The sequence below is a fragment of the Bufo bufo genome, chromosome 2, assembly GCF_905171765.1.
Source record: "Bufo bufo chromosome 2, aBufBuf1.1, whole genome shotgun sequence".
In the NCBI taxonomy this organism is placed as follows: Eukaryota; Metazoa; Chordata; class Amphibia; order Anura; family Bufonidae; genus Bufo; species Bufo bufo.
In genome coordinates, this window is record NC_053390.1 from 491,717,657 (window position 1) to 491,741,597 (window position 23,941).

At 45.1% G+C, this 23,941-nt stretch overlaps 1 protein-coding gene across 2 annotated transcripts in view; it reads left to right on the plus strand.

Moving 5' to 3' along the window:
* The window catches only part of LOC120989581 (tyrosine-protein kinase ZAP-70), an 824,733-nt gene that overhangs the window by 403,586 nt on the left and 397,206 nt on the right, over positions 1–23,941 (plus strand). For both annotated transcript variants that reach the window (XM_040417781.1, XM_040417780.1), the window contains 2 exons: positions 1,555–1,589; positions 6,108–6,156. In XM_040417781.1, coding sequence (XP_040273715.1) covers positions 1,555–1,589; positions 6,108–6,156 — 84 coding nt within the window. The remainder of the gene's footprint in view (positions 1–1,554; positions 1,590–6,107; positions 6,157–23,941) is intronic.

Sequence of the window (23,941 nt, forward strand, 5' to 3'; positions counted from 1 at the left end):
AATGTTTTACCGAGTCAGCTCACCTGCAGGCTCTCACATACAACCTCTTAGAAGGTTAGCTCACCAGCTGGCCCTCACCTACAATCTTTTAGAGGGTCAGCTAAACTGCTGGCCCTTGTATATAATGTTTTATAGGGTCAGCTCACCTGCAGACCCTCGCATATAATGTTTTACAGGGTCAGCTCACCTGCAGGTCCTCGCATACAATGTTTTACAAGGTCAGCTGACCTGCAGGCCCTCGCATATAATAATTTTCAGGGTCAGCTCACCAGCAGGCCCTCACCTACAATCTTTTAGAGAGTCAAATCACCTGCAGGCCCTCGCATATAATGTTTTAGAGGGTCAGCTCACCAGCAGACCCTCACCCCTAATGTTTTAGATGGTCAGCTCAGCAGCAGGCCCTTGCCTGTAATGTTTTAGAGGGTCACCAGCAGGCCCTTGCTCCTAATGTTTCTGAGTGTCACCAGTAGGCCATCAATCATCATTTTTCAAGGGTGTATGGTGCCCTCCTTTATGTGTAATAAAGGGTGTATTGGAGTTCCGGTTCTATGGAATTTTTGGAAGCCCTTTTACTTAGTGCATAGGCTTTATGAGTGTAGGAGTCCCACTACCTGAACAATTGTACCACAATGTGAATGAGGCCCTCCATTATGTGATATACAGGTTGTATTGAAGTGCCTCTTCCTTGTGATTTTTGGCACAGGAAATATACAGGAAAGAATGTTTCCTAACAATTTTTCCTCTAAAATCTATTTTATCTTTGGTTTTGTGCGTATTAGTGTCAGTCTGTAAAAGTGGCGTACTACTCGGACAACATCGTTCCCAGCAGCAACCTGGGAATCCAAGATGCATCCAGACATCCTCCCCATGCTGTTCCCAAACCATTTCGGTGGTGTTTCCATCAATTTCTGACCTTTTCGTATTAACCAGACACCCTCCTCTCTTCAGAGCAGGGGGTGCCTGGTTTAATGTTCAAGTTCCCCTATTGACTTCCATTGTGTTCGGGTGCTCGGTAGACCACCCCAGCATCCCGAGGTCTTCGACCCGAACACCCGAGCACATTGGTGCTCGATCAACACTATTCCCCACTAATGATCCTATTAGCCGCACCTGGGATCACCTCAGGCTAGAGGAAATAGCCACACTAGGAGGGTGTGGACTGCTGGGTTCCACTACCAAACCTACCTACCAGTCCAAAGAAATCCAGCCCAGGACAGAATCTAAACAAACCTGTCTCAGCAAACTACACTTTGCTGAAATCACTGCAGATTTCTGGATTTCATTTATCTTGCCCAGCTGAGGATTCTGGGTGTTTCAAGCCTTCCAGGACTTTACCGTACACCTTACCACACTATGTATGTAACTATGTAATTAAGAGAATAGACCAACAGTAGAGGTATGGAACATACAGTTCCTGCTTTAGGCTGAATCATTTTCACGGTGAAGTACCAGCAGCTGTCTGATTAAATATATGGTAATAATTGGCTGTTTTTGTTGATTATGGCACACTGATTTATTTACTACACCTAGTTTTAATACTTTCTATTTCTACAGGATTGTGTGCCATTCCACCATCACTTCCAAAACATGTGAGTATAGTAAAACCTCTTGTTTACATGCAGATTTTTTTTTACTCTGGTCTTATTAGGCCACTTTGACATGTTCAGAATTTTGTCAGTATTTGTAAGCCAAAAAGAGGAGTGGAACCAACAGAGCTAAAGTATAATGGAAAGATATATGCCTCTTTTGTGTTTTGGCCCATTCCTGTCTTTGCTTACAAATACTGACCAAATAGAGATGCAAATACTGACCATGTGAAAGTGACCTATGGGTATGTTTAGACAAGAAGAATTATTGCAGATTGTCAGCAAGGATTCTGCACTGAAAATATACAACAAATTGCTGTCCAATGAGTAGGATTTTACGTAACACCATTCACAAATGGTCATTGAAAACAAAACAAAGGGTGAAATGATTGGTAAAAGTGAGAAAAATGTAGCAAAATCCATACGTAAAACATCAGGCCTAAGATCACTTTCAAACTGCCAGTATGAGGTCAGTTTTTTCATCAGTATTTGTAAGCCAAAAGCAAGGGGGGGGGTTATCTAGAGAGGAATATTTAAAGTCGGTTTTGCTTGAGTCTGTGTTAGTGTGCTTTATTCCACATTTATCAAATGTTGTTGTATGATAAATTTGTATTAAATCTTATCTTAGGCAATTTGCGGTCCCCAATGCACAGGCAACATCTGTGCAGCCGCCGGGACGGATCGAGACCCATTCAACTTGAATGGGTCCATGATCCAACCGCACCGCAAAAAAGTTCTATTTTTTTGCGGTGCGGAGGCATATACAAAAACTTCACGGAAGCACTCCGTAGTGCTTCCGTGGGGTTCCAATCCATGCTTCCATTCCGCATTCAAGTGAATGGGTCCACATCCGTAATGCGGAGTGCACACAGGCCGGTGCCCGTGTATTGTGGACCCGCCATGTGCAAGAGGCCTAAATAGGCAAGAATTTGCAACATTTTTGTGAAAGTGAGTTCAAAAAGTTTATTTTGAGACTTTTTGAAAGCAGAATTAGAGAGTGCAGGCATGATAAATCAGAGCCCAGAAGTGGGTCAAAAACATAAAACAGGCACAAAAATTTTCTATTATGCTTTGGCTGATTTGGCTTACAAATAGTGACTAAATACTGTTTTTCATTTATATGCCGCACGCATTAATCTCTTTTGGATGAACAAGTCAACCCAAAATAGCATGCATTACCTTTCTTCCTTCATAAAAAAAACTTTGTTTAGCTATCAGGTCAATTCAAATATGGTATTATGCCGGGATCTTGAACGTGGCTGGATATATGGGCCACACATTGAAAAAATTTCCAGGTAATGGGCCATGTGCATTTCAAATATGATACATATGTCATACTCAACTCAGCTGGCCATGCCCAGGAATAATACTAAGAGCTCCCATAGTGGCGAGAACAGTGGGATGTGAGATATACAGTTGCAAGAAAAAGTATGTGAACCCTTTGGAATGATATGGATTTCTGCACAAAATGTGATCTGATCTTCATCTAAGTCACAACAATAGACAATCACAGTCTGCTTAAACTAATAACACACAAAGAATTAAATGTTACCATGTTTTTATTGAACACACCATGTAAACATTCACAGTGCAGGTGGAAAAAGTATGTGAACCCTTGGATTTAATAACTGGTTGAACCTCCTTTGTCAGCAATAACTTCAACCAAACGTTCCTGTAGTTGCAGATCAGACGTGCACAACGGTCAGGAGTAATTTTTGACCATTCCTCTTTACAGAACTGTTTCAGTTCAGCAATATTCTTGGGATGTCTGGTGTGAATCGCTTTCTTGAGGTCATGCCACAGCATTCCAATCGGGTTAAGGTCAGGACTCTGACTGGCCCACTCCAGAAGGTGTATTTTCTTCTGTTTAGTCCATTCTGTTGTTGATTTACTTTTATGCTTTGGGTCGTTGTCCTATTGCAACACCCATCTTCTGTTGCACTTCAGCTGGTGGACAGATGGCCTTAAGTTCTCCTGCAAAATGTCTTGATAAACTTGGGAATTAATTTTTCCTTCGATGATAGCAATCCGTCCAGGCCCTGACGCAGCAAAGCAGCCCCAAACCATGATGCCCCCACCACCATACTTCACAGTTGGGATGAGGTTTTGATGTTGGTGTGCTGTTCCTCTTTTTATCCACACATAGTGTTGTGTGTTTCTTCCAAACAACTCAACTTTGGTTTCATCTGTCCACAGAATATTTTGCCAGTACTGCTGTGGAACATCCAGGTGCTCTTGTGCAAACTGTAAACGTGAGGCAATTTTTTTTGGACAGCAGTGGCTTCCTCTGTGGTATCCTCCCAAGAAATCCATTCTTGTTTAGTGTTTTACGTATCGTAGATTCGCTAACAGGGATGTTAGCATATGCCAGAGACTTTTGTAAGTCTTTAGCTGACACTCTAGGATTCTTCTTCACCTCATTGAGCAGTCTGCGCTGTGCTCTTGCAGTCATCTTTACAGGATGGCCACTCCAAGGGAGAGTAGCAGCAGTGCTGAACTTTCTCCATTAATTAACAATTTGTCTTACCGTGGACTGATGAACAGCAAGGCTTTTGGAGATATTTTCATAACCCTTTCCAGCTTTATGCAATTCAACAATTCTTAATCGTAGGTCTTCTGAGAGCTCTTTTGTGCGAGGCATCATTCACATCAGGCAATGCTTCTTGTGAAAAGAAAACCCAGAACTGGGGTGTGTGTTTTTTTTTTTTTATAGGGCAGCTGTAACTAACACCTCCAATCTCATCTCATTGATTGGACTCCAGTTGGCTGACACCTCACTCTAATTAGCTCTTGGAGATGTCATTAGTCTAGGGGTTCACATACTTTTTCCACCTGCACTGTGAATGTTTACATGGTGTGTTCAATAAAAACATGGTACCAGATCAGACCCCAAATTTATACAGACCCCAGACAATACCACAGATTACACAATTTGCCCCGAAATTCATACAGACCCCAGATTAGACTCCAAATTTATACAGACCCCAGATTACATCCCAAATTATACCCTAAATTCATACAGATGCAACATCAGACCGCAAATTCATACAGACCGCAAATCAGACTTGCTGCCTCACCTATAACCACCACCCAACCCCTCCATTCCCTAAATGCAGTCTTTGGAGAAGACAGAAAAAAATACTCACCTCTCCTCCTCTGGACACAGCCACCACTCTGGCTCTTTAGCACAGCACTGTGTCCTGGCCCCAGCGCGTCAATGAGTCCTGATGTTAGACCATGTCAGGTCATGGTGCCCACCTACGCACACTGCATCCTGAAGCTGTATGCTGTCAGCACATAGTGCTGCACCAGCGCCAGTTGAAGAGGACCAGAGAGTGGTAGCTGATGCCAGCGCAGTGCTAGAAGTACCATACTCACTGTTCCATGGGCTTTCTATCCTGTACTAATTAATACTTCTCACGGGCCGCAAAAAGTAACTCAGGGATTGCATGTTTGAGTCCCCTGTATTAGGGCTCATGCACACGACCGTATGTATTTTGCTGTCCGCAAAAAATATGGATGACGTCCGTGTGCATTCCGTATTTTGCGGAACAGAACAACTGGCCCCTAATAGAACTGTACTATCCTTGTCTGTGATGCGGACAATAATAGTACATGTTCTATTTTTTGGCGGAATGGAAAATACAGAAGAACAATGCACATGGAGTAACTTCAGTTTTTTTTGCGGACTCATTGAAATGAATGGTTCCACATCAAGTACGCAAAAAACACGGAATGGACACAGAAAGAAAATACGTGTGAATGAGCATCTGCCATTGGTCACAAAAGTATACAGGGAGTCCATGTAACATTGTTATCAGTTAATTACCTTATATGCACTAGAAATGTGTGAATCTTTTGAAATTTGTTTCTAAATGTAAGCCAGCTTCATTGCTGGCTTAAATTTAGACCATTTTCTACACCTAAAACAGACGTGGAAAATTATCCAAAACTATAAAAACTTTGTTAACGTAGTCCCAGAGAATTACAGAATAAGGACTCGTTCAAACGACGGTGTGAAGCCCGTGCCCTTGCTGTGGACCGCAAATTGCGGTCCGCAATGCACGGGCACCGACCATAACCCAGCCGCATGGGGATCGTGTACCCATTCACTTGAATGGGTCCGCGATCCCTCCGTTCCGCAAAAAGCTAGAGCATGTTCTATCTTTTTGTAGTCCGGAGGCACGGAACGGAACCCCAGGAAGCACTCTGTAGTGCAAATGCGGTTGGCAATAGGGCAACGGGCAGCACACGTTTGTGTGAACGAGCCCTAGGGCGTAATTCAGACATAGGAATATTGTTCAAAATTTTTATCACGTGCGCTACATACCCTGATATTTTATATTGGCACATACAGTGGTAGGTTTAGGTGTAATGCTCTAAAAAGGGTTTTCCATTTTTTCAGGCCTGGTGTTTACATTTCTTTTGATTGCTTTAACAAATTATTCCACAGCAATAACAGGCAGTTTTGGACCAAGTGAAAATATTGACAGTTTTTTAATCTAATCTTTTTTTATCCAGAGACAACCATCAGCTAATTTTGACGGATACAGCCCTGAACCTTTCCTTGGTAAGAACATGAGGAACCTAAACCTAATACACGCAGACAAAGCTGAATTAAAGGAATTGGCCCATCTCGTACACAATGTCTGATAGTCCTAGAGGTGGGATCTGCAACTATTTCTAGAAGAGAGCCCGCAAAGTGAAACCTGCATGTGTGGCCGTCCTCCATTCAATGGGATCCATGGGATAATTGAATATAGCTGAGCAGCCCAGTTAATTTCTATGGGGCTGATGGAAATAGCCAAGCCAGCGCACAATTATAGCTCCATAATTTGCAACCTTTTTATGTCACTATTGTGTCTTAAAATGAATGATAAATGCGCCCTAATTGAGTCAGTTTTATTAAGGTGTAACTATCATTTCACCTTTTTTCAATTTTTTTATGTGTAGCAGCAGTCATGTTAAGTGATTTTGTAATACATCTTTTTAGGATGAATGCACAGTGACTTATTAGGATGTAAGATTCTCTCGGCTACCAATGACCCCTTTATCACCCAACCCAATAATACTCAGATAGGAATATCCCACGGCGCAAAAACCACCCAGTGGTTGGAATGATGAGGATTCTTTTTTATTTAGGCAAGTGGTACAACGCGTTTTGGGGATTTACCCCTTCCTCAGGTACAATTGACTTGCATACACAAAAGTAAAATTACATACATTTAAATACAATGTAAAAAACCGCCAAAATCAAAGGGGGGCGGGTCAGTGGGCGGTACTGGGTGAGCTCTCAGAGCTCAGCAAACAGAAGGGGGAAATCGTTAGCTGACTGGCAAAATTGCTTTTAATCAGTCTTCTTAGAGTTCCTATTCATAGGATCCACCTTCACAGCGATTTGAATTTGAAGTCAGTACGTAACAAGAAGAAAGAGATAAAGATCTTCAACCTTTCTAGTTATCTATTGAACCAAGAAGAAACAAAGGTTTTATCCAAAGGCCTCTCATTTTGTCCATCTGCAAAAGCTGATGGATTCAACCTCTTCCTTGACTTACACAACTTCATCAGAAACCTCACTCTAAAAAGACATTTTAACATCACAGCGAATCATAAAAAAGAGGCGGACCCACCGGAAGTACTGGCAGATTCCGTACCCAAAGAACGGTTCATCAATACTGATCTGAGGCCACAATCCAACTTTTACCCCCTACATCATAGGGGGAATTTTATAGAAACTTTTTATGATCTGGTTTTAGATGATTTTAGATCAATTGATAAAATACAAATCGAGAAACATAATCTCAGTGCTAAAGAGAAGTTGGCTATCAAACAACTACAGGATAACCCGGATCTAATAATCCGCAACGCAGACAAAGGAGGTGGCATTGTTCTACAGGATAGGAACGACCATATTAAGGAGGCGATACGGATATTGTCCGATACTGAATATTACCAACAGCTGGCCGAAAACCCTCTCATGGAACACCAGCAGTCATTCAAGGCCCTTATCAACTCAGCATCCCATATTCTGAGCAAAAAGGAATACAATTACATCCATATTACAGATCCAGTTATTGACACCTTTTATCACTTACCCAAAATTCACAAGAGCATTTCCAATCCTCCTGGCCGCCCTATCATTTCAGGCATTTCATCACTCACGTGCAACCTATCCCACTATGTCGACATTTTTTTTACAAAAATATGTAGTACAACTACCATCCTATCTCAGAGATTCCACTACCCTAATACAGCTTCTACAGGACATTCAATGGAAAGAAACATACCACTGGTTGACCTTAGATGTCACATCCCTCTATTCAAATATCCAGCACGATTTGGGCATCAACTGTGTAAAATGTTTTTTAGATACTGACGACCAATTACCATCAGAACAAAATAATTATATTTTAAGAAGTATCCATTTTATCCTTACTCATAATATTTTTAAGTTTGAAGACTCTCTGTTTTTACAGACAAAAGGGACCGCGATGGGCACGCGTTTTGTGCCCAGTTTCGCGAATCTTTTTATGGGGGCTTTTGAGGACATATTGGGCACGTAACATAATTTTTTATCATCGTTACATTGACGATTTGATCTTTTAACAATAAATAATTTTATTGAACACCTCAATTCTACCAATTGGGGCCTAACCTTTTCAGGCACAAGTGACAAGTCTACAGCTGAATATCTTGATCTGGAACTAAGAATAAACAATGGAACAGTCAACACACGACCATTTTTTAAAAACGTTGACTGTAATAGTTACCTGGACTATTCAAGCAAACATTTTAAAAAATGGAAGAAAAACATCCCGTATAGCCAATTCAAGCGGATTAGGCGCAACTGCTCCAGGGACGATGACTTCGTCACACAAAGTAGTGTAATTCGGTCTAGATTCCTACAAAAGGACTATCCAACAGATATTATAGATACAGCCTTCAATAAAGCTAAATCATTGACACAATCAGAATGTCTGGTAGGAACCAAAAAACAAAATGGCAAGAAATACAATAATACTAACTTTTTAACTACTTATAATAGTAACCACACAGATATCCGGAGAGTCCTGTCTAGACACTGGTACATTCTAAGAAAGGACCCCTTCCTGAACACAGAAATAACCAAACAATCTTCTCTAGTGTTCAGAAGAGCAAAAACACTGAAAAATATGTTAGCCCCAAGCAAATTGAAAAATAGACGGGAAGAAGTGGCCAGACCAGCCAGCACCAGGACACCGGGGAGCTATAGATGTAATCAATCAAGATGTCTTTGCTGCAGATCTCTAAATATCACCACATCTTTTTTGGGCCGAAATGACGAATTTTAAAAAATTAAGGATGAATTGAATTGCGGATTGTCAAACATCATTTATCTCATCACATGCCCTTGCAATCTCCGCTATGTGGGGCGCACTATACAAACCTTGCGCAATCGTCTCAATAAGCATAGATCTAATGTGAAGAAGAAATTTCTCCAACACAGCATCTCCAGACATGCTTTTCTGGGATTCACGGTTACTCCGATTGAACAAGTTCAATCAAACGGATATAATATTATCCAGACTATTGCCTCAATCCATATGGCCTAAATGAAGCCTTTGAAATCAATTTATGAAATCCTCCATCCCCCCCCTGTTACTACCGACGCCCCATTAATCAATTTCTCCTTGAATTTTGCCCTCACCACATTCTCTTCCATTTTCATGTCATCACGTGCACACATAAATTCCATACACTTTCCCCCTCATCTGTCTGACCCAAGATACTCACTCAAGGATATATTAATTATCCAGTAAGCTATTTCATATATAGTGTACCTCTACCCGGTACCAAGTGAACCATGTAATTACAGTGATGTTTCTACCACACTCAACATACTCTCTATATTCTGTTTGTATTGTCATCTTACCCTTTTAGTGCCTCTTATTGATATTGACCCAGTTTTCTAACTGATGCACTCCATCAAAATAAATATATATAGTTCAAGTCCATCCGGCACAAATTGGATCACTACACTATAGTGAAATAAAATAAAAAAATGTTTTGACCGTAGTCTACATATCCCTTTTTATCCATTCATCCTCCATACATTCCCATTTTATCCTTTTAATTGCCTCTCTTTGATATTGATCCAGTCTAAGTCAATTAATTATTGTATTCCATCACATTATATATACATACATTTTATCCATGTTTTATCACCATAACGCCCTGTATCTACATTTTTATACCCTCCACTATGTATAAGGATCACCTTATCATTCACAACAACTTTATACAAGTACTGGACTCAATTTATCTGTGCCCAAAACATTTTATCACAACAAAGGTTTCTGAAATTAGCCTAATACAAGCACCGTTTGTTTTATACTTCATTTTGTAGCACTTACAGGGTCACTACAGTATAAAATAAATCTCACTGATCCAGCTCTCTCTAACTGTACGATATGAATGAATGGACTGCCCTCCTGCAACCCGATTTCACACTCCCCCTCTCTGACGTAGCATCAGCGTTCGGTTGCCAAGAGACGGGGTGTGACGCTTGCAGCTGCCAGACCTCGTGACCGGCCGTTGGATCATGTGACCTCCCGTCTACTTATGCGGCCGCACTTCCACTGCGCTCGCTGCCTCCCTCTGACGACGGTCATATGTTACAGGTCATGTGATCGCATCACATGACTCCCCAAGGTCCTGCACCTACACAGGTTCCTTGAATCACTATACTTACGTTTCACCTAGAATTAGAAATTGCATCGCTGTGAAGGTGGATCCTATGAATAGGGACTCTACGAAGACTGATTAAAAGCAATTTTGCCAGTCAGCTAACGATTTCCCCCTTCTGTTTGCTGAGCTCTGAGAGCTCACCCAGTACCGCCCACTGACCCGCCCCCTTCCCGCCCCCCTTTGATTTTGGCGGTTTTTTACATTGTATTTAAATGTATGTAATTTTACTTTTGTGTATGCAAGTCAATTGTACCTGAGGAAGGGGTAAATCCCCGAAACGCGTTGTACCACTTGCCTAAATAAAAAAGAATCCTCATCATTCCAACCACTGGGTGGTTTTTGCGCCGTGGGATATTCCTTTCTTTTATTGAACCACTGGCTTTCTGAGGGATTCCAGGCATCCCTGAACAGAAGTATCCATCCCGGGCCGCATACCATCCGTTGTGAGGGGCTTATGCCAACTTGATACATGTCTACATTGGAGTTGTGCCTAAACTAGCACAACTCTACCAGGTGAGCCTCCATTCATTGGATATACCAATTTATATCTATTGCAAACATTATTGCCCTATGGTGCGTCATTTTTTTGTTCTACAGCGGAACGAAGCCTGTTCATAACAATAATACTCAGAGACTTACTTCTTGGTGTAAGGGCGTGGCAGCCGATTTATTAATAAAATTAATTACAACAGTATAAAACTCTTTAATGATAAGGCTTTAACACACATCATAAAGTGCAATAACATTACAATTCAACATAAGCTAACCTACCCATCATTATAACCTTCAATATTTTGAAGGATCCTAGAAGGCAACCCAAGCAAACTGCATACCTCAATCACCACCTCCACTTGTATTGCAACCTTCCCCTTGGCCGCACTCACCGACCCAAGGGCACCGAATCATCCAATATATAAATATATATATATATACCCCTGTGGGCCTTTTAGCCCAAACAGGAGCCCCGATCCTTCTGCTTACCAAACCTCATGAGTGTCGTGCACCTATTAACCCTTGTTTTGCCTCCCAGGATCCGCCTGCGTCCTGCCACACCTTGAGGGCTGTCTCTAAACCTTTCTGAAGCCCCAAGGCCCACAAATCCATTCCTACATCATTTAAATGTACCCCATCAGCACGCAAGAATTGAGGCGACGCCGCCTCCAACTCCCTGTGTCTTACTACCAAACCTCCTTGCCTGCGCGTGAAGCGCCCCACCTCTTTATTTAATTTCACCGGAGCCTTATTAATACAACCTACCGACCGCGCTAATCTCCAAGACCACCTAGCCACTACATCAGACCAAACAACCAACAAATCCGGAAACTCCATCAGCAACCTCAATAAATCCAAATTTATATCACGAATGACATCTCTAGAACGGCACCAACCCCCAAATCATTATCGCCTACATGCAGCACCAATATATCAGACGGTAGAGATGTTGCGAACATAAAATTTTCCGTTTGCGAACGGCGAACGTGAATTTCCGCAAATGTTCGCGAACGGGCGAACCGGTCGAACCGCCATAGACTTCAATAGGCAGGCAAATTTTAAAAACCACAGGGATTCTTTCTGGCCACAATAGTGATGGAAAAGTTGTTTCAAGGGGACTAACACCTGGACTGTGGCATGCCGGAGGGGGATCCTTGGCAAAACTCCCATGGAAAATTACGTAGTTGAAGCAGAGTCGGGTTTTAATCCATAAAGGGCATAAATCATCTAACATTCCTAAATTGTTTGGAATAACGTGCTTTAAAACAACAGGTATGATGTTGTATCGATCAGGTAGTGTAAGGGTTACGCCCGCTTCACAGTGACAGACCAAACTCTGACAGACCAAACTCCCCGTTTAACGCACCACAAACAACCGCAAACAGTCCATTTGCACAACCGCAAACTCCCCATTTTCACAAGGTTGGATACCAAGCTAGCTATGTCCCGTTCCTTGTCCTCACTGACATCATTGAAGGTCTCTTCCTCCACCCAGCCACGTACTACACCAAGGGTCCCCGAAAGGTGACAACAAGCCCCCTGGGACGCCTGCTGTGGTTGGTCTTCCACCTCCTCAAAGCCACCTTCCTCCTCTGACTCCTCTTCTTCAGACTCCTCTCTCTGCGTTGCCGCAGGTCCAGCAATAGACGACGACAATGCTGCTTCTGGTGGTGATGGTGACCACAACTCTTCCTCTTCATGCTCATCTACGGCCTGATCCAGCACTCTTCGCAGGGCACGCTCCAGAAAAAACGCATATGGGATGAGGTCGATGATGTTGCCTTGGGTTTGACTGACCAAGTTTGTCACCTCCGCAAAAGGACGCATGAGCCTACAGCCATTGTGCATGAGCGTTCAGTAACGCGGCCAAAAAATACCCAGCTCCGCAGAGGCTGTCCTCTTTTTTTTTTTTTTATTAAAAAAATCTGTTCTTACCAGTTTAATCTCTGTTTTGTCCACTATCAGGGACCGGTGTATGGAATAGATTTTAAGGACCGGGAGATGGAAAAAGATGCTTGGTCAGTCCTCTTACTTCCAATTTGGGGCACTGCGTGTGCGCCGTGCAATGTACTGTGCTACCCTATATGAGTGGTATGTTAAGTAGTACTATTCCTATCAGTTTAATCCCTGTTACGTCCCCTATCAGGGGCCGGTGTATGGAATAGATTTTAGGAACCGGGAGATAGAAAAAGATGCTTGGTCGGTCCTCTTACTTCCAATTTGGGGCACTGCGCGTGCATCGTGCAATGTACTGTGCCACCCTATATGAGTGGTGTGTTAAGTAGTACTATTCTTATCAGTTCAATCCCTGTTACGTCCCCTATCAGGGGACGTGTATCGAATAGAGTTTAGACAACCGCAAAGAGTTGTCAATAGTTGACACACTCATGACATAAATTTTATTCCTCTGTGCTTCAATCTTGGTGTAGTGATGACTGTGCTCGTGCGAACCTTTGGGAGATTGCAGGCGATGGCGGTTTTTCAAAGCCTATGGTCGTGCTGAGGTAGTTCAGTGACAGTTAAGTGACCCAGAAAACAATGATTCTGCAGTGTGGGCCCATTGTTGGCCTAGTAGGCTTTAATGATCACCTTAGATGATCACAAAGAAAATTTATGTTTTTTCTATGCAAAATTATCCAGCCGATCGCTTTTGGTCTGTTCACAATGAAGCAACGACCTTATCATCTGGGGTGTGCCAACATTGCCATTGCCAACACACTCATAGAGGTGATCGCTTCATTGTGATACGCAAGTCCCTTCACCACAACAAGGTAATGATCACGAAGGGGAATTGACCCATGTATGTGCCTTTTTTTTTTTTGCAGCCACAGTGCAGCACCAGAGGCCAGAAAAATTAGGCATGTGCACATGCCTGAAAAATTAGGTATTGTTACAGCCGGAAAAAAATTGATGTTTTCCAGGCAGAAAGTGTGCTAAAACATTGTGGCCTGAACCCTAGTTGGTGGCGGAGAAGTCGCGCAAGTCATCCGGCATGCAGATATTAAATACAGCAGCGTGTGGACCATTTTTAACCCAAGGCATCTCATCAGGCCTTTTTTGTCAAATGCATCCCCCACTGTCAGTCCCTTCGGGATCCATGCCTCATTCATCTTAATAAAGGTGAAGTAATCTAGACTTTTTTGACCTAGGCGACTTCTCTTCTCAGTGACAATACCTCCTGCTGCGCTGAAGGTCCTTGCTGACAGGACACTTAAAGCGGGGCAGGCCAGAAGTTCTATCGCAAATTAAGATAGCTCAGGCCACAGGTCAAGCCTGCACACCCAGTAGTCAAGGGGTTCATCGCTCCTCAGAGTGTCGATATCTGCAGTTAAGGCGAGGTAGTCTGCTGCCTGTCGGTCGAGTCGTTCTCTAAGAGTGGACCCCGAAGGGCTGTGGTGATGTGTAGGACTTAAAAAGCTCTGAATGTCCTCCATCAACAAAACGTCTGTAAAGCGTCCTGTCCTTGCCAGCGTGGTTGTGGTAGGAGAAGGATTACTTTCACCTCTTCCCCTGTTAGATTCCCGTTGTGCTGTGACATCACCCTTATATGCTGTGTAAAGCATACTTTTTAACTTGTTTTGGAACTGCTGCATCCTTTCCGACTTCTGGTAATTCGGTAACATTTCAGCCATTTTCTGCTTATACCGGGGGTCTAGTAGCGTGGCCACCCAGTACAGGTCGTTCTCCTTCAGCCTTTTTATACGAGGGTCCCTCAACAGGCATGACAGCATGAAAGACCCCATTTGCACAAGGTTGGATGCCGAGCTACTCATGTCCCGTTCCTCGTCCTCACTGATCTCATTGAAGGTCTGTTCTTCCCCCCAGCCACGTACAAAACCAAGGGTACCAGATAGGTGACAACGAGCACCCTGGGATGCCTGCTGTGGTTGGTCTTCCTCCTCCTCAAAGCCACATTCCTCCTCTGACTCCTCTTCCTCAGACTCCTCTTCCAGCGTTGCCGCAGGTCCAGCAAGCGATGCAGATAAGGCTGTTTCTCGCTGGCATGTTGTTTTGCCGCTGAATATCAGAAAAGTGCGCCATGGGCGTGTAGGAACGCCTGAAATGGCCACACACCTTCCTGGCCTGCTTGAGGACGTCCTGTAAGCCTGGGTACTTATGCACAAAGTGTTGTACGATCAGATTCAACACATGTGCCATGCACGGCACATGTGTCAACTTGCCCAGATTCAATGCCGCCAACAAATTGCTTCCGTTGTCACACACCACTTTGCCGATCTCCAGTTGGTGCGGGGTCAGCCACTGATCCACCTGTGCGTTCAGGGTGGACAGGAGTGCTGCTTCGGTGTGACTCTCTACTTTCAGGCAAGTCAACCCCAAGACGGCGTGACACTGTCGTATGCGGGATGTGGAATAGCCCCTGGGGAGCTGGGGGGGTGCAGTTGATGTGGAGCAAGATGCAGCAGCAGAAGAGGACTCAGCCGAGGAGGTTAGCGAAGAGGATGGAGTAGGAGGAGTAGAGGAGGTGGCAGAAGGCCTGCCTGCAAGTCGGGGTGGTGTCACCAACTCCTCTGCAGAGCCACGCATTCCGTGCTTGGCAGCCGTCAGCAGGTTTACCCAATGCGCAGTGTACGTGATATACCTGCCCTGACCGTGCTTTGCAGACCAGGTATCAGTGGTCAGATGGACCCTTGCCCCAACACTGTGTGCCAGACATGCCATGACTTCCTTTTCCACAATAGAGTACAGGTTGGGGATTGCCTTTTGTGAAAAAAAAATTCGGCCGTGTACCTTCCACTGCGGTGTCCCAATAGCTACAAATATTTTGAAGGCCTCAGACTCCACCAGCTTGTATGGTTAAAGCTGGCAGGCTAAGAGTTCCGACAAGCCAGCTGTCAGACGCCGGGCAAGGGGGTGAATCTGTGACATTGGCTTCTTACGCTCAAACATTTCCTTGACAGACACCTGACTGTGGGCAGATGAGCAGGAACTGCTGAAGGTGAGAGGCAGAGTGGCGGGTGGTTGAGAGGGGGCAAGGAGGACAGCAGTGGTTGACGTGGCTGAAGATGCTGGACCAGGAGGAGGATGGTGGCTTTGAGTTTGTGTACCGCTTGTACTCATCATGTGTTGATCCCATAGGCATTTGTGATGTGAGATCATGTGCCTTCGCAAAGCAGTTGTACCTAGGTGGGTGTTGGACTTCCCACGACTCAGTTTCTTTTGACACAGGTTGCAAATGGCATCGCTGTTATCAGAGGCAGACACACAAAAAAAATGCCACACTGCTGAGCTTTGCAATGACGGCATTCTGGTGGTGGCAACAGCATGCGTTGATTGGCGTGCTGTCTGGATGACCCCGGGTGTCGATACATGCTATCTGACTGTGCCACTAGCTCCTTGCGACGACCTCCCCCTGCTTCCAACTCATCTCCTCCTCCTCTCTGTCTCGCCATCTTAACTTTCCCCCTGTTCTTCTTCTCTTCGAGCGGGCATCCACGTGACACCCACGGACACATCGTCATCATCAACCACTTCACTTGTATTTGACAACTCAGCAAAGGAAGCAGCAGCGGATACAACATCATCATCACACCGTACATCCATGTGTGTAATGCTGCCTGATTGAGACATATCCCTGTTATCTACATCCTCTGGCAATAATGGTTGCACATCACTCATTTCTTCCAACTGATGTGTAAATAACTCCTCTGACAGATCAAGTGAAGCGGCTGTGGTATTAGTGTTGGTCGTGGCAGGAGGCGGGCGAGTGGTAACTTGAGAGGTGCCCAAAGCTGAGCTGGAGGAGGATGGTGCGTCAAGGTTCCGAGCGGAAGCTGTAGAAGATTGGGTGTCCTGTGTTAGCCAGTCAACTATGTCCTCAGAACTTTTTGAGTTCAGGGTACGTGGCCTCTGAACACTGGGCATTATTCTAGGGCCAAAGGAAATCACAGCACCACGACCACGACTGCCCCTACGGGGTGGCCTGCTTCTGCCTGTCATTTTTTTTTAGATTAGTGGTACTATGCGTGCAAGCTACTGTGCCACCAGATATATGAGTGGTGGGCACTGGCAGTGGGCACAGTACACTCTGTGGGCCTGACACACACTGGCAGGCAACTGCAATTATTTTACAGAGAAAAAATTGTTTTATCTGCAAGCTACTGTGCCACCAGATATGAGTGGTTGGCACTGGCAGTGGGCACAGTACACTCTGTGGGCCTGACACACACTGGCAGGCAACTGCAATTATATTACAGAGAAAAAATAGTTTTACTGTTTTATCTGCAAGCTACTGTGCCACCAGACATGAGTGGTGGGCACCGGCAGTGGGCACAGTACACTTTGTGGGCCTGACACACACTGGCAGGCAACTGCAATTATATTACAGAGAAAAAATTGTTTTACTGTTTTATCTGCAAGCTACTGTGCCACCAGATATGAGTGGTGGGCACCGGCAGTGGGCACAGTACACTTTGTGGGCCTGACACACACTGGCAGGCAACTGCAATTATATTACAGAGATTTTATTTTTACTGTTTTATCTGCAAGCTACTGTGCCACCAGATATGGGTGGTGGGCACTGGCAGTGGGCACAGTGCACTCTGTGGGCCTGACACACACTGGCAGGCAACTGCAATTATATTACAGAGAAAAAAAAAAAAAAAGCAGTACTAGCCCTAAAAAGGGCTTTTTTGGGTGCTGTCAGGACGCTGTCCTTACAGCAGATCAGATGAGTCTTTGAGGACTGGAGTGAACACAGAACACTGGCCTAGCTAACGATTTTCCTATTAAATAAGCAGCAGCTGCACACTCTCTGCTCTCACTAACACTGCAGCTGTCCTTGCTTTTTGATAGGGGTGGGCGGGTCTGGGAGGGAGGGTATGCTGCTGATTGGCTGGAATGTGTCTGCTGACTGTGAGGTACAGGGTCAAAGTTTGCTCAATTATGATGTATAGGGGGTGGACCGAACATCGCATATGTTCGCCCGCCGCGGCGAACGCGAACAAGCGATGTTCGCCGGCGAATAGTTCGGGACATCTCTATCAGGCGGCCGATCAAGAGAAGCATACACGTGAAACTCAGGTAATACTCTACCCCATAAGAGCCCGCGCAAACCAATCCACCTAACTTGTAGCTCGTCCTGGTGGAAACCCAACTGACGTCCATTCCGACGCACACCAGCTCGCAAAGCCCTCCAGTACACATAGAAATATCTGAAAATCCATGCCAAACACGAAGAAGACCCTGAAAGCAAAGAAAACAAATTTTATGTTGGTTAATCCTCATCTCGCTTGACTACCACTCGACTCACAACAGGTGGGGACGAATATACGACCAGAAACAGACCGACTCCCAGCGGTTAATAAGCTTAATTTCCTCCTCCCCCAAACCCCACCTTGCAGCCTCTGTCACTGCACCATTCCGAAAGGAGTGTGACGCAAACTCCTTTGCCAGCAAACCCGCCACCCCCAAACATTTCCTAAAAACCGTCACAAACTGGTAATGAGACAAGGTCATGCCATCCTGATAAATTAACAAAGAACCCGCCACATCTGAATAAAGAATCAAAAATTCCTCAAAACAACGCACTGAGCACAGCACAGACCCTGCTAACGGACGCAATACTATACATACGCGTCTACCCTCTGGGTCGGTTTTCGACCTCCGTATCACACAGCAAACCTTCCCCGCAAACACGTACATCCTCCCGCAGCAAACCCCCGCCTTGCACTCTACTACTTGCAACCAATTCCGAAACCTTAAAGGATCCAAAGAATGCCAATGAAAACGCTGCTCTAAACAAACAAATTTCATATTCTGATGTTCATATCAACCCCACTTGTTCCCGCAACACTGAAAAAGAAACTGGGCGACGAGTATCCTTTCTGAACACACTACGATGATAACCTTTCAATGCCTGGCGTACCAAAAAACTCTTGGACACATCAACCAAACCACGTAATCTTAACCAAAATGCCATCGCCGCCACCCTTTTAGATGCAACCGAAAAAAGATGCACCCGAACTGAAAGTCAACCAGACTAAATAAACCAGTAATAACTGAAAATCCTTCACAGAATCACAACCCCTAACTGATCCACCAACCGTTCCCACTGAGACCAAACAGAAGAAAACGCAGACCACGTACTGTTACTCACGGACCGCCTAATCAAATCTGAAGAGACCCCAAGGCCACTCTCCAGAGCCACTGGGCACTAGGAAGCCCCTGAAAGTCCACTCCCGGCACTAATTCACGATTACGGTCCCACTGGAAACGAGAAAGAGAATCAGCAACTGAGTTATCCACACCCATCACATGTACCACCACAAAACATGCATTCAACCGCAAACCCTGCAAAACAAAATGCCGAAGCAAGCGCAACACTGGTGGCGAACTCACCGACTGCCCATTGATCACGTGGACTACACTCAAGTTGTCACTGTAAAAACGCACACGTTTATTCCGTAACCAATCCCCCCACAGTTCAGTTGCTAAAACACTTGGAAACAGTTCCAACAAAGCTAAATTACTAAGAAAACCCGCCAAACGCCACTCCTCCGGCCAAGGACCCATGCTCCACTGTCCTTGTCAAAAAAACACCATAACCACAGGAACCCGAAGCGTCCGTATAAAGCTCCAAATCGATGTTAGAAATTGGCTCCTCCATCCACACCGAACGACCATCAAATTCCTGCAAAAACCGATCCCCAAATTTCCAAATCTGCCCTTACTTCAGCCGACAACCTAAAAAAATGTAACAGGGACATCACCCCCGCAGTAGCCAACGCCAACCGACAGCAAATAATACGCCCCCAAATGCTGCAAGCGAAATTAAATTTGCCTAACACTGACTGTACTCGACGGAGCTGCACCTTCTCAACCTTGTGTAAAAAGGCCACCTCTGCACACAAATCGGCCACGTTATCCTCCGGCAATCTATATTCCATGGCAACACTGTCTATCACTATCCCCAAAAACTTAACAGATGTTGCCGGCCCCTCGGTCTTCCCCTGGGACAAAGGAATCCCAAACCTGGCCGCCAGGGGTGGATTAAATGCATGAAAGGCCCGGGGCTGTCTACCCAACTTGGGCCCCTCCCTCCATTTTAGTTTAGTTATTTTTTGTATGAAGAGGCTGCAGTGTTTCATGAGTGCCACAGTCTCTTCCTAGGCATTTTGACATCTTCAGACTAAAAAAAATACCCCAAATTACCCCAAATTGGGTCCTAAACTAAAACATTTGGTCGCCAAATTTAAAATACATATAATTATAATAAAAAAGACATGGAGGAGAATACAGCACCACATACCTCTTACATCCAGTGACATCTCCTGTCATGTATACCTTCTCTTTCCTCTTCTCCTCCATTTGACCCAGACCACCATGGCAAATTCTTTCAGCCACATCTCATCTCTACAGTTTGTAACACAGACACATTAGATTTCAAAATTTTTCCATCAACCTCCCCATCCTGGTGTCCCCACAGTGTCATCCTGCTTCCACCCCCAATACTGTGCCCGTTGTGCTGCCCAATGCCCCAGGTACTATACTGCTGAAAAAATAGTGACCCTAATAGACATAATTGGAGTCATTTATCAAACTGGTGTAAAGTAGAACTGGATTTCCAAAAGAGCTGTCAAAAATGAAGGAGACAAAATGGTTTAGAATCTGGGGAGATTGGAATCCCTAGAGCTTCCCCTTTTTTCTCCAGCCTTCCCCATCTCTCCTCTGTTCGGTTATGGAGGGGAGGTGGCGAAGAGAGGAAGCATCATAGAAGGGGTGGGGGAGGGAGTGGGGACTTTGTTTGTAAAAGTGGAAAGATTTATATGGTTTCTTTTCAAAACTGATTGTCAGTACTGGATCTTTAAATAAAGAAAGTAAAAAAATAAAAATAAAAATGAAGGGTGGAACCTGATTGGCTGCTATGGGCAACTAAGCCAGTTCTACTTTACACCAGTTTGATAAGTTGCCCCAAATGTTCCTATAGTGTCCACAGCAGCTATAATGTCCCCTAGAGTTCCCCCAGTAATAATAACGCCCTATATTCTGCTCCAGGCAATAATCCCTGTATAGTGTCCCCAAAAATAATAGAATTGCCCCTACAGTGCCTCCCCAATAGCAACACCCCCACATAGTAATCCCCCCATAGTAATTTCCCCCCACACAGTAATTTCCCCCAAACTGCCCCCATATAGTAGGTTTGCCCCCACACAGTAATTTCCCCTACATAGTAATTTGCCCCACACTGCCCAATATAGTAATTTCCCCTACACTGCCCAATATAGTAATTTTCCCCCACACAGAAATTTTCCCACACTGTCCCCACATAGCAATTCCCCCACATAGCAATTTCCCAACACTGTCCCCACATAGCAATTCCCCCACAGCAATTTCCCCACACTGTCCCGACATAGCAATTTCCCCACACTGTCCCCACATAGCAATTTCCCCACACTGTCCCTATATAGCAATTTCCCCACACTGTCCCCATATAGCAATTTCCCCACATAGCAATTTCCCCACACTGTCCCCACATAGCAATTCCCCCACACTGTCCCCACATAGCAATTTCCCCACACTGTCCCCACATAGCAATTTCCCCACACTGTCCCCACATAGCAATTCCCCAACACTGTCCCCACATAGCAATTCCCCAACACTGTCCCCACATAGCAATTCCCCAACACTGTCCCCACATAGCAATTTCCCTACACTGTCCCCACATAGCAATTCCCCAACACTGTCCCCACATAGCAATTCCCCAACACTGTCCCCACATAGCAATTCCCCAACACTGTCCCCACATAGCAATTTCCCCACACTGTCCCCACATAGCAATTCCCCAACACTGTCCCCACATAGCAATTCCCCAACACTGTCCCCACATAGCAATTCTCCAACACTGTCCCGACATAGCAATTCCTCAACACTGTCCCCACATAGCAATTTCCCTACACTGTCCCCACATAGCAATTCCCCAACACTGTCCGCACATAGCAATTCCCCAACACTGTCCCCACATAGCAATTTCCCTACACTGTCCCCACATAGCAATTTCCCCCCCACTGCCCCCACACAATAGTTTCTCCCACACTGCCCCCACATAGTAATTTGCCCCCACACTGCCCCCACATAGTAATTTGCCCCCACACTGCCCCATATAGTCATTTGCCCCCACATAGTAGTCCCTCCCATAATAATTTGCGCCCACACTGCCCCCACATAGTAATTTGCCCCCACACTGCCCGATAGTCATTTGCCCCCACATAGTAGTCCCCCCATAATAATTTGCCCTCACACTGCCCCCACATAGTAATTTTCCCCCACACTGCCCCATATAGTAATTTGCACTCACATTGTAGTCCCGCCCATAATAATTTGCCCCCACACTGCCCCCACATAGTAATTTGCCCCACACTGCCCCATATTGTAATTTGCCCCCACATAGTAGTCCCTCCCATAATAATTTTCCCCCACACTGCCTCCACATAGTAATTTGCCCCCACACTGCCCCATATAGTAATTTGCCCCCACATAGTAGTCACTCCCATAATAATTTGGCCCCACACAGCCCTCACATTCCCCCCCCGATGTACTTGATGTCTCTTCACTAATATGTCCTCTTGTGCCCCCCCACATGTCCCCCAAAGTACTCACATGAAATAACAAAAAAAAATTAAAAGCTAAATACTCACCTATGTCCAGGGCCAGGCGCTTGCTCGCAGAGGAAGGCGGGATGAGGCAGGCGTGCACACATCACAGTGCTGCGTCCCAGCACAGGTGTGCGATGACGTCATCACGCCCGCCTGCACTGGGATTTCACTACCGCATAGGCCTCAGGCCTACTAGGCCTGAAGCCTATGGCGGTGATCGGCGACGGGATAGGGCGCTATGCGCTCCCGTGCCCCGCCGCAGTATGTTGGTGTTCGGGTCGGCGTTGGGCCCCCCAGTGGTGCAGGGCCCGGAGCTGCCAACCCGAACGTCCCTATTGTAATCTGCCACTGCTGGCCGCCACCCGTTCCATCATATGCAGCAAAACTGAACATACTAGAGACCCCGCTGGCCCAAGAAACAAAAAATCATCAAGGTAATGCAACATCGAAGTCCAACCGGCCTCCTGTTTTTACTACCCATTTAATAAAGGAGCTAAACGTCTCAAACATAGAACATGAAATCGCACAACCCATCGGCAAACAACAATCTATGTAAAACTGACCATCTAAAACCCAACAAATGAAAACTATCTGGATGAATTGGCAGTAAACGAAACGCCGCCTCGATATCCATTTTTGCCAACAAGGCCCCATATCCGAAACGACGCACCCAACAAACTGCCACATCAAATTACGTATATGACACGGAACACAATTCCCTATCAATGCCATAATTCACTGAACTTCCTACTGGAAATGAAAGGTGATGAATGAGCCGAAATTTATTCGGCTCCTTCTTTGGCACTAACCCCAACGGCGAAACCCTCAAACCCAGCAACGGACACTCCATAAATGGTCCACAACCCATCCCGTTTGTACCTCTATAACAATCTTCTCCAAAACAACTTCTGACCATTGTAACGCTGAAATCAAATTACGGCCCACAACCCCAGAGCCGACTGAATTACAAGGAATCTTAAAATCATTCCTAAAACCAACCAACAATAAATCTGCTGCTTCCCTATTTGGATACCTCCTAAAAAATGGATCCATCTCGTCCACCCTTACCGGAGTCACCCCTCTTCTGCTCAGTCTCGTGTCCTTCCCTTTTCTCCCACTGCCTGATTCCGTTGCCGAGGGACCCCCGGCCGCCCCCCGAAAGGTCTGAGCTCCCACTTTTGTTGCCGCCATTAGATGCATCCACAAACCAATATCTTTGTGGTCCCACCAAATGCTTGGCCTAACTGCCTTTCTTTGCCGAAACTGTTCATCATATCTAAGCCAGGCAACACCCTTATATACCCGATAAGCCTCCCCGATGGTGTCCATATAATAAAATAAAGCTGAACAGTGCGCTGGCTCCTTTTCCGCTACCATGCTTGCTAAAATAGCGAATGCCTGCAACCAATTCATAAACTTGCGCGGAATAAGCCGATACCGCCACTTCTCCTCTTCCTCCCTTTTAATCTCATCTGACTTAACCCTATCCAAATGAAACTTCTCTAATGGGAGCAACGAAAATAT